Below are 11,604 nucleotides of genomic sequence, written 5' to 3'. Positions count from 1 at the left end.
TTTATTAAATAATTGTCTAAATTATTTCTATTCTTTCAGTTACTCTTTACGATATATTGTAAATCATAGATGGGAAATATAAAAAAAAACATTTCTTACTTTATCTTGATAAATGTTTTGATGAATTTATGTAATCGATCTTGGCAGATAGCCTAAGTGATAATTTTTAACTTGTATGAAAAGAAATTTTCACGAGAGAAAAATCAAATTCTGGGAAGAGAATTTATTACTAAAATTAAATTGCTGTGGTACATCTTGTACCTCTTATGACCATTTTACACATTACGATAAAAATGAACAATGATCTTTGTACGTGTGTGTGCGTATGTGTATGAATAATGTCAAATACAAAACAGTAATCCTTTGTATATCATTAAAGGTAATATCATTACTTTTAATGATTATATCGTCATTCGATGAAAAAAATTATTTTATTTTTCATTGAATACTAAAAATAACTTTATTATAATATTTTGGAAAACTTTCGACATCGGTTATTAGATTCTGAAATCAAAAATAGAGTATTCCATTTAAAATAATCGACGTGACCTTGTCCTAATCTTGGCGACACCACCTAAAGACAAACTGATAAGATCAGTAATAAGTAGAGTAAGAGTAAATAGATCTTTTTAAACCCAACAACTTTTACGATTGAACCTTATCCTGCGAAAATAAAGTGATATACGAGTGATCTGAAACATCCGATATATAAACATGTATAAACATACATAAACATGCATAAATATTTATAAATATATATAACTATATATGAAATGTATTCATGCATGTTTATATTACATTCTTCTTTTTTTGTAAAATTACTTTTTAGTGCACTTTTTAATAATAATAATGAGAAAACATGAAAAATAATTAAAGGGATAATTTTCGCATTGTTTATTTTAGAAAAAATCAAGTTTGAAGAAAAGTAAAAAAATTGCAATATATATGACTATGTATTATATAATTTTATATACAATTGTATATGAGCAATCCTTTTATATTTCATCAAACTTGATTTTTTCTTAAAAAATTAGAAAATTATGCTTTTGACTATTTTTATGTTTTCTTATTATTATTTTTAATACATTAAAAAGTAATTTTACAAAAGAAATAAGGATATATTATGAACATGTATAGACATATTTCAATTATGTTTTTGAATATTTATGTTTATGTAACTTTACACATATTTATATAATTATATATTCATGTATGAAAAATTTTTTTACCGGGAAGTTAAAAGTAAATTTTTTCAATGTATAATAATGCATTTTAACTGCACATAATTTTACATGATTGTTACTTTAAGTAAATTTAATATTAGTATAAATTAATAAAAGAATATTGCGTCTAACAATTCATAAAATTTTGTGAAATTTTTATTGCTTTTCCGATTTGATTGGGTGTACAAGTCGATAAAGCGGCTAGTCTACTCGCTAAGTAAATGACCTTCATTGATTACTTATAGATCACATTCAATTGGTCAACGAGCAGGGCCCCTATTCTCAAAAAGTATCGCATACGAAAAACTAGAGAAATATCATATTATGCATTACATATATTATAACATTTCTTTAGTTTTTTCTATGCGATATTTTTCAAGAATAGAGCCCCAGACTAGTCGCTTTAGGGAAAATTTTATTTGTGTTTTTATCGTACGATAAATATTTCAAGCCTATTGATTGGCTATAGGACAGAAAGATCCGAGGATCTCTCTATTCTGTACACATTTGTTGTATGACAAAAACGCACAAATGAAATAGCAATCAGTCTGAAATGAGTCTAAGCATAAGCTATTAGATATATAGATATTCGTATTCACCATTTTGATTCTTTTTGATTGGCTGCGTTCAGCAAAGAAAAGTAATCAGTTAGCGCTTAGTGATTCTTCAATATAATTGGTTCCTACACTTAGATCCAGTGAAGAACTAAAGGCAAGAAGTATATAAAAGTATATTAAAGAATCATTAAGCGCTAACTGATTAGTTTTCACTGTTGAACGCAGTCATTGATAGGTCATAGTATGATAGAATTATATAAGAAAAACCATTGCGCATAGTGGCGGAGTTCGACCAATCAAAATTGTACTAATTTGCAGAACGAATCATGAATTTCTATAAATGAATTCAAAAATTGATTGGTTGACGGATCTCCCCACTACTTTCAATCCACTGCGCATCCGTGGAAATGGTTCACCTTATTTTTTACACCATGATTATAGTACGATTAGTGACAAAGGTAAATGTTAGAAAGAACCCAAGTTTTGATAAAAATATACGCTATAAAAAACGGTATAACTCAACTCAACTTACACGTACCAGAGTTCTATATTTATACGAGAAGCGCGATCGACCTATGTTAGTATCGTAAAAATAAAAAATACTAAAAAATAGAAGAAGTACTAAAAATGGGTCGTCCACGTAATGGCTTCTGCATACTGGACGCGGAAACGCTTGTCGCGCGGCAAAATGTGATGCAGTAGCCAAAGTCTATGGAGCCTTGATGCCCATATCCAATCAGAGGAGACGGTCACGTGATGCAATTTGTCACTCTCTCCCTGTGAGGCTCTCTAGTCCGCGTCGTTTGCAAGACAGACTATGAAGTTTACCAATCATCCATTATGCAGCCATTTTTAGTGCACAGAAATTAGTTTCTCATTGGCTGTTAATCACGTAATTGCGATAACCAATCAAAATACTTAACATCAGTCGCGCTTTTCTTACAAATCTAGAACTCTATATGGCTCATTCATGGTTCCTGCACACTGGACGCGGAAACGCTTGCCGCGCGGCAAAATGGGACGCAGTAACCAATGAACACATTAGGAGCTGAAGGCTTATTGGCTACCGCATCGCAATTTGCGCGGCACCAATGAGATACTGAGTGCTTTTCATTTGATGACACAGATCAACATAAGCGTTGTTCTATCCTTCTTAACATTCAGAGAGTGATAAAGATGGAACGATACTTGCGTCGACTTGTGTCATCAAATAGAAAGCACTCACTATTAAAGACAGTCAGCACTTATGGAAGTTCGCGTGCCTGCTAAAATTTAAGTGTTTGAGAATAAGGAACTAATAATACAGTACTAATTTTATGATTTATTAGTTTCATAGATATGTGTACATATGTTAAAAATTTAATAATACTCGATTTTTATTTAAAACTGATTTTAATGCCATCATTCGAGTTGATTATCAATAGAGATAATAACTGCAGAGAAAAAATTGTAATTTTTCGGCAATATATAAGATATTATAGCATTAAGTGTGTTAAATAACACACTTATTTATACAGAATTTATATAATAAAAAAACAAATTTAATAATGTATTAACAAAATATTTATATTAATAATCATAAATTTTTATTAATTGCCGGTAACGTTATCGTTTTTCAATTATCCTTGGGCCCCCCGGGTCCTATTGATAGTCACGAAAATTTGCTCAAGGTTCAATTTTTAACAGTGTCCTAGTTTCCACTGAGAGGGTTTAAACCGGATTAGAATGTAAGAACCAACTACAGTCGAGTGTTCCCCTGTTACAGTCTAACGACAGGGGAATGCTCGACTGTGGTTGGTTCTTACATTCTGATCCGGTTTAAACGCTCGGTGAAAATTAAGCTGGTGTCGTTAAAAGGTTTCAGACGCATGCGCGATATCCATAGCTTTAGTAACGTACCGATCTCTAGTAAATAGAAGATCATTAGTCGCTTAGAATTGAAAATGTTGAAAATTTTAATATATATTTATATATATTATATATATATATATACATAGGGCAAAAACCTAACCTAACCTACACATATGTAAAATATATAAAAATTTTCAATATTTTTGAAAAAATTTTACATAGATGACTAATGACCTTCTATTTATTAGTGATCGGTACATTATTGAAGCTACAAGATATCAACCATGTAATTTTTTACTGCCCTATCACTTTTCCTAAGTCAACCAAACTCACTTCATTTATTGATAAAACTTTTTCGAACACTCCTAGAGATATCTTTTCCTTATTAAAGAAACCTGTCAAAATGTGCCGCGTTGTACTGACTTTCTTCAAAGCCACCAACCTCCACATTTGAACTTCTCCCGCCAGACCTGTATCTCGCGGGCGCTCTCGGGGGAGGGTAATAAAACAGTGATACCAACGTAGTACTTCCATGCTACTCACGATTTAGCCTACTCGCTACTCGTTTGGAGCGGCTATCTTGTTATTGGCGTATCGACTCCATGGTACAAATCGGGATTATTCATTAGCGAAGAAGAAGTAGGAGCTCTGGTCTTTAATAGTATCTCGTCGGTGGCTCATGTGACATGTGCATGTTAGTGAGAGTAGATGTTTCTAATTAACTATCATTGTTCTTTGATATAGGTTATATGATTTTTACGCACGCACACACATAATCCCCAAAAATGATTAAAAAATTGTTGGAACGATGGTTTATAAGAAACAAATTACAAAACAAACAAGAAGCCATGAACATAAAACGAAAACTCGCGATAATTTACGCTATCGTGGGATGGAATATGTTTGGTGTTTTGTTTTACAATATTATGAAACATAAAATGCCAGAAGACTCTACAGAACGAAGTAAATCAATTTTTATCGATTTTTTATTTTGATATTTTGTTAAAGAGGATGACGGAACATTTATTTTTCGCAGGAAAATCTTATAGACTTTTAAGTGAAACATCATCTAATATGCATGTATATCAAGTAACAGGACTGACACTCACCAATAATTTTAATATTACATATGAGGACGAGATTACTCAGGAAAAAGAGAATAAGAAAAATGAAGAAGCAATTGTTAATTAAATTTAGGTAACACAATTAATAATTATTATTTTTCAAAAACCATCCAACCCTTGTGTATTGCTGCAGAATAATATGTATTATAAAAAAAGAAATTTTCTTTAGGTATTACACTATATACACATTTGTAAAATAGAGTTATCAATCATTTATTATAACGTTTTATTATAAAGCTACCAGGGAACTTTTCCTCAGTCAGTCAAAAGAGAAACAATGTATAACAATTGATTGTTAATAGACTTCTCTTTCAGGGAAGAGATCTTCGTAAAGCAATAGCACCAACATTAGAATTGCTAGATTCTGGATTTAATTCTTTCAATCTTTGTTCCATTTCGCATAGTAATGCCGATCTACAGAGGCAAAAATATACAAAATACAAAATGTAAAAATAAGATTGTACATATATTGAAGATAATGTAGATCGTCATTGTTTTAATGAATCTTATTTCTCACCTATATTCCTCATAACGCATTACAACTTCCTCCAGTTCCTGCTTGTACAGTCTGGTAAGCATAGCATTGAAACAGTCCAACTCGGGCAAACGAAACAATTCCCAACGCAGCTTGCGATCTAAAGCTATTGAGGCCCTGCTGTACACATACAACCAGTGTGGTATTTCCTCATTCAAATATGGATTGGCCGGCACCAAAACACTGTGAGAGTGAAAATGAGTATGCCGTGGTGGTGATACGACTCGCACAGCTTGCATCTCATGTGGGTAACACGGATGTTCATACTGAGCTTGGCGCGTGATGTGGCTGAGAAAGAAAGGCGAAATATTTTCGTTGTGACATATACCGATGACCTGTCGAATCCTCTTCCAAGTTCACTCACTTGACGTAATAAACACCGTACTCAGGAGACTCAATTCTCTCCCATCCTGTGGGTAAACCCTCTTTTTCAAGTGGATGCGACCAATGCGTGGTCTTAGTGTTATGATCGATGTAGTATTTTCGACCACGGAGTGTGAAGTCAACTGACCATCCAGGTGGCAAAGGCAATTCATCCTGCTGCTGCTCATTCCGAGAACTCGATCTTTCCGAATAGCATCTACTATAGCTTCAACCGAAAATCGAAACTTGAAACACTATATTTTCAACAAGTATAAAATAAGCAATAATTTTCATATTAAATCTCTTTATATTAACTAATTTTTATGTTCGTAATTATAGAATAAAAAAATTGTATCAATTTCAATGATATGATTTTAACATTATTTAATAGAGATGCTACAAATTTATAACATATTCGGCTCGAGCGGTTTGCATCAATCTAGGTTGGATTAATGACGTAAAATTATTCAATACGATTGGTTCTTGAATTTGGTTCCTTATAGATCTAAATGTATAAACCAAGCCTATCCAATTTAAGCTCGAGAGCCAAAACACGAAGTCATTGACGCAAAAAATTCAATAATATAATAGGATAAGATTTCGGGGACTGTAAAGTGTTGAAATATATCTGACAAGAAGAATACCAGGTGATGGAGTCGGGGATTTTGATGCGCTTTTTACAAGCTGCTCTTTAGCGAAAAAAAAACCGATACATGTCCGGTCGTTTCAGCCGTTGGCCCACAGTTCCGAAGAAATCGATTTTTTTAATAATTATTGTAATAATTTGAAAAATTATATAAATGAAAATATCATTTTTATAAATCTTATTTAAAAAGCTCATAAAAATCCCCGATCCCATCACCTGGTGTTCCTCTTTTGAGTAACTTAGCAACACTTTATAGTTCCTAAAAAATCTTTCCTATTGAATTTTTTTGCGTCGATAGCTTTGCGTTTTGGCTCCGGAGTTCAAATTGGACAGGCCTATAAATCAATATTGAAGAATTTTACAATAGTTGCAAAGCTGCTTTCTCTGCTGAATGCAACCATTAAAATCGTGGGAAAAAATTTGTACATTATTCACAGAACACGCTTGAGAGAAGTAAGCAGGAGAAATAAACACTACAGAAAAAATCAAGCAGGTTTTGTTGAATTTTATCAAACATTTAATATTTTCTCATTTTATATCTTATTTTATAAAGAAAGAAAATTATCCGATTTAATATACATTATCTATAGAAGAATTATTATCTGGAGCATCATTATCTTATTGTCCCAAATTGAAAAATAAAAACCAAGTGATGCTATTTTTATTAATGGTTCTTTTATATCGACTTAATTCTTTTTTATGCAGAATGACTAGAACAATAATTATATTAAAAATCGTATTATTATAATCCAATTTAAAGTGTTTTACAGCGCTCTCATTATTTCATTTTATTCAAATTGTCTTTATTTACAAATGCAAAAAAAATTAATGTGTCATTTCTCGCTTATGATATCACAATTCAATATGGGTGAGGCGAGTCCTCAGGAGTTTTAACAGAAAGTCACCTATGCGTGTTGTAATTTAAAGCAACAATAATTCAAAGCAATTCGTAATATAAAAAATAGACATGTATGAAAATATGGAAATTATAAATATGAAAATCATTCTCATACCTAGTATTATGACGATAAATGGAGTGATTATAATCTTCGTAACCGTCGACGTCGAAAGGCATGTAAGGCATCTGTGGTGTCTGGACTCTATCCAGATGGTACTCGGATCCAGCGTATTGATTGATATAAGTATGTGACATTGCGGGTGACAGTTCAGCATGGTACATGGGTGTTGCTGTCCTCGAAAACATGCCGTCATTCATTCCAGTATTAACAGATAGGCCGGCAAATCTATTATAAAAATAAAAGCATAAAATTGGAGGAATGTTATGACATTCCCTGGTAAAATTTATTTCGTTCTTTCTTAATAATTATTTCATAGTTTTATTTTGTATAAAATATTGTTGTTTAACAGTATAATTATAAAGTATTATTATGCAAAATCATATTAAATGTAAAATTCACTATTAACCTTTGAGTTAAGTCAGGAACAGAATTATTTGGTGTATATTTTCCCTCATGGCTGCCCAGACCAACGGCGCTGTTCGTAGTTTTCATATTTCCGAATTTTTGCACCATACTAGGTTGCGGAGAAATGGACTATGACACGAGAGAAGCATCGATAAAAATCAACATCTTCAGATGTCTTCTTATATGTTCAATGATTCTTGACCAGCTGCTTGGAAATTATGAGATATATCGTATATAACTTTTTCTTAGAGCTCGTCGATAAAAAATTGATATGTGTGGTGTTCTAATAATATTTTGAGACTTTGAGAAATACCTATTGTAGAAAAAAATTACATGAATTACAAATCTATATTGTAGGATTAGTAAATTATCTTTTTTATCGAATCTGTTTTAAACTCAGAATTTATGTTTTGCACAAGGATATATGCAAATATTATTATCTTATATAACAAGGATTGAGAATAAAATGTTATTTGTAACGTTACTTTTTTAAATTTAGGTCGATGAAAATAAATCTTAAATAAATTAAAGAGAAATTCTATAGGATTACTAACTCAGTGCATAATATAAAAGCATAGAAGCCAATGCAAGTTCTCAACGTGAATCTAATAATTAAAACTTTGTTTATTTCTAATTGTACAATGACCATTAAATATAAACCTTTTTGTTCTTTATTTGACCTTTATTAGGTCATCCTTTCTATACATTCTCATCCTTAGTATACAGAATTACCGTTGAGTGCATGAAATTGCATTCAAAATTATTCCGCTAGGCACATAATTATCTAAACATAGTATTCTTTTTCCATTATATGAAATCAAATAGCTACTCGTCAATAATCCGTGTACCTCAGTATATACATATGAACTAATTCTTCTAGGATTAATTAAGTAAGACGAATCTTATAGTATTTCAAATTATGGCTGAGGTAATGTTTTTCGCAATAAATTATTTGCAGATTTAAGATTCTCATTAATAAGATTAATTAAATTAGAATATTATTATAAAAATGTTGATTAGCATCACAAATTATTAAATTGCTTATCAGTTTAATAAGTAAATGATATTACTACACAGAGAGAAAAGTATTTGGCATTTGTGATTATAATATCATAGTTAAAAAATTATAGTTAGAATTAATATTTTTTGTGGACATACAATTTTCAAACTAACTGTGCGACGATTATTTGTCAATCTTGAAATAATTAAACAGTCCTAAATCAAAGCTGGAATATTACAAATTAATTGACAACACGAAGAAAAATATTTGGTCAAACTTAACTGGAATTCTGGTGGAAAATGAACGATGCAGAATTCTGGTTAAGTTTACTTCTGATTAAATCTACTAGAATTCTAGTAGATTTGATCAAAGAAATTCTGAATGTTGGTTATCTCAACTAGATTTTTAGTAGATTTAACCAGAATTCTGGATCGTGTTCATTTTTTCCATCAGAATTCCAGTTAATCAAACATTTTTCTTCGTGAATTCATTTAATATTAGTGCTGCAAAACATCTTAGAAAGCCGTTACTGATTTGATGCTAATAAACGTCTTAAAAACTATAAATAATTTATTGTGAAAAATATTATCCCATTTGAATAATATTTCGAACCTGGATTTTCTGTACTACAAAATTTATTGTGAAAAATATCTCAACTGGATTGTTTAAAAATTGAAAATTTAATTAACTCGTAATTTGTAAAACTAGATATGTATACGTATAAATTCATTCTGAAATATGCAGGAAGCTCAAGCTCCCCCCCCCCCTCTCTCTCTCTCTCAGGCTGAAAAAATATTTCCCTCCTGTTTTCATATATCGGTCTAATGTCACTGTTGTTTGTTGCTTTTATTAATATTCAAACAAAAAATATTGCAAATTTTTTTAGATTAATCTTGTTTTAACATAAAAAAAAGTAACGGTTAAAGTAACTTATTTATTTTTTAGTTATTTTTTTAAAATAATTTCCTATATAACATTACACTATAACAATTTATTGATCAATGAAAAAATTTTTCAGCAAAAGACTACAATAATCTCTTGGGAATATATGGTAAAAAATCTGCTTATACTGACAGTAATAAAAAAATTACTTTTGGCACACAATAATAAGAAATAATATTATAATTTAATACTGGTAAACCTCAACAATACTTATTTGTCAACACGAGTAAATCTTTAATTTTATTTTTCTTTCAATGGATTCATATCAGAGAACATTACATAATGATGTATAATATTCAATACATTTATGTACAATATAATTTTTACCGTAGAATTTGGCATCATTGGATGATTGTTACGCCGCCTAGGTTTTTTGTTCGGCTCTGTTGTCCACACATTGATAACTAAATATAAGTAACATGAGTCGTATAATTGATATTTCTTTTGCAAAGTAATAATAGTGCTAGTTAGAATATAGGTGATATATGAGGAATGAAAGAGTAAAAGACTTTATTTAAAAAAAAAGAGAAGAAAATACATTTAATTAATCAACTGTTTTATCAAAGGTTCTATATTCATAAAAATTTTTTGTATTAATTCATTGTGTGAATGTCAAATATAATGTATGCTCCTGAAAGATATATATGACAATGAAAAATTCTTTACATTTCCAATTATAATTAAATTAAGTACAAGGTAAATAGGTGATAAATTCATGACAAAATTCGTGACAAAAATGTATGATACATGAAAAAAACGTTTTTCCCAATTTAATTTGAGTTTAAAATTTCCTCTTTTACACTCAATGATTTTATACTACAGTAAAAGATTTACGTTTGTCGTCAATCTTTATATATAAAATCATATTTGTTTTACAATTTAAACAAGAAACAACATGAATAATGAGGAATACTATTGCAAAACCAAATATTTATATAGACTTGTTCCTTTATCGCTCTGCTATATGTACTACACTAAAAAATTTTCTCGTGCTTTCGTCCAACTCTAAATATGCATCTATTACCATTTTCAGCATAAGTATACTAGTGCAGTTATAAAAAATAAACCAAGTTGCAAACATCTGAGTGCTAAGAAGGAATATATGGCGAAGAAAAGAAAAAAAGAACAAAAAGCATATTCTTGAAATACATACTTGGCATCTCGGGTGGCGTTTCTTTCTTCACATATCTGCCAATTACTCCCTCCTTGATTGTCCTCAGATCCTTATTCTTTCTTGATAACATGTTGCGAGTCGGTCTTGTCAACAGTCGCGCGAGAGAAATATTAAATCGGAGCGTGAACTGATTAGAATCGTGTAGCTCGGTCGTGTAAACGTCGTACATATAATGAAGTTAACACACCAAAACAACTTAACCTATTAAGCTATAGGTAATTATTTAGTTCAGCTTCCTCACCTCTAATTTTGATAAAATTATGCTCATTCAACGTTTTTTTGCATACAACAACCGAATCTTATGAATTCTTCAGAAAAAACTACCGTTCTGCCTTTCGAGTCGAAATAATTCTAATTCGTTAAGTTCAGATTATTTAGGTTCGAAAATCTGTCACAGCTACGCCAACAGCCAACTCTGGATTCTGGTAAAAAAAAGTTGATAGAAAGCAATTGAAAATATAATTTCTATTAATTTATATCGTTTTCTATAAATTTATATCAAATTTCTATTGTCAACCTCACGAGTATCACGATTGATCGGATATAGAGATGGGTGATACCACGATGTATAAAGGGACCTTTTCATGCTTCACGCTCGACGCTCATTTTTAAGATGCCTTTTTATGCTAACGCTCGACACTCATTTTTTGTGTCAAAATAAGTCACATAACAAAAATTGACGAATATCAAGCGTTAATTTTGTTCACGTGATTTCTTTTGACAGAAAGAAACTAAGCGTTGAGCGTCATCATGAAAAGGCACCGG

General features: G+C 30.7%; 2 protein-coding genes across 4 annotated transcripts; one reads left to right on the top strand and one right to left on the bottom strand.

Annotated features, from left to right (window-relative positions):
• The first annotated feature begins 4,177 nt into the window (after positions 1-4,177).
• LOC108753011 lies at positions 4,178-4,828 on the top strand. The gene is made up of 2 exons (XM_018494300.1): positions 4,178-4,594; positions 4,668-4,828. The coding sequence occupies exons 1-2, from the start codon at positions 4,417-4,419 to the stop codon at positions 4,820-4,822; spliced, it is 333 nt and encodes a 110-aa protein (XP_018349802.1). The 5' UTR covers positions 4,178-4,416; the 3' UTR covers positions 4,823-4,828.
• A 99-nt stretch (positions 4,829-4,927) lies between these two features.
• On the bottom strand, positions 4,928-11,553 carry LOC108753005 (protein salvador homolog 1-like). 3 transcript variants are annotated; one of them, XM_018494287.1, is made up of 9 exons: positions 11,357-11,553; positions 11,081-11,261; positions 10,819-10,922; positions 9,993-10,069; positions 7,725-7,852; positions 7,313-7,543; positions 5,655-5,879; positions 5,273-5,578; positions 4,928-5,169 (listed from the first exon to the last, which is right to left on the bottom strand). In XM_018494287.1, the coding sequence occupies exons 3-9, from the start codon at positions 10,907-10,909 to the stop codon at positions 5,067-5,069; spliced, it is 1,161 nt and encodes a 386-aa protein (XP_018349789.1). In that variant the 5' UTR covers positions 10,910-10,922; positions 11,081-11,261; positions 11,357-11,553; the 3' UTR covers positions 4,928-5,066. The 3 variants fall into 3 exon arrangements, with proteins under 3 accessions (XP_018349789.1, XP_018349788.1, XP_018349790.1); XM_018494286.1 differs by lacking the exons at positions 11,081-11,261; positions 11,357-11,553 and having other exon boundaries at positions 10,819-11,070; XM_018494288.1 differs by lacking the exons at positions 9,993-10,069; positions 11,081-11,261; positions 11,357-11,553 and having other exon boundaries at positions 10,819-10,894.
• Between the last annotated feature and the right edge of the window lie 51 nt (positions 11,554-11,604).

Source organism: Trachymyrmex septentrionalis, unplaced genomic scaffold (assembly GCF_001594115.1).
Source record: "Trachymyrmex septentrionalis isolate Tsep2-gDNA-1 unplaced genomic scaffold, Tsep1.0 scaffold63, whole genome shotgun sequence".
Lineage (NCBI taxonomy): Eukaryota > Metazoa > Arthropoda > Insecta > Hymenoptera > Formicidae > Trachymyrmex > Trachymyrmex septentrionalis.
Note: the sequence above shows the minus strand (reverse complement) of the source record. Positions and strands in the feature narration are given on the sequence as shown.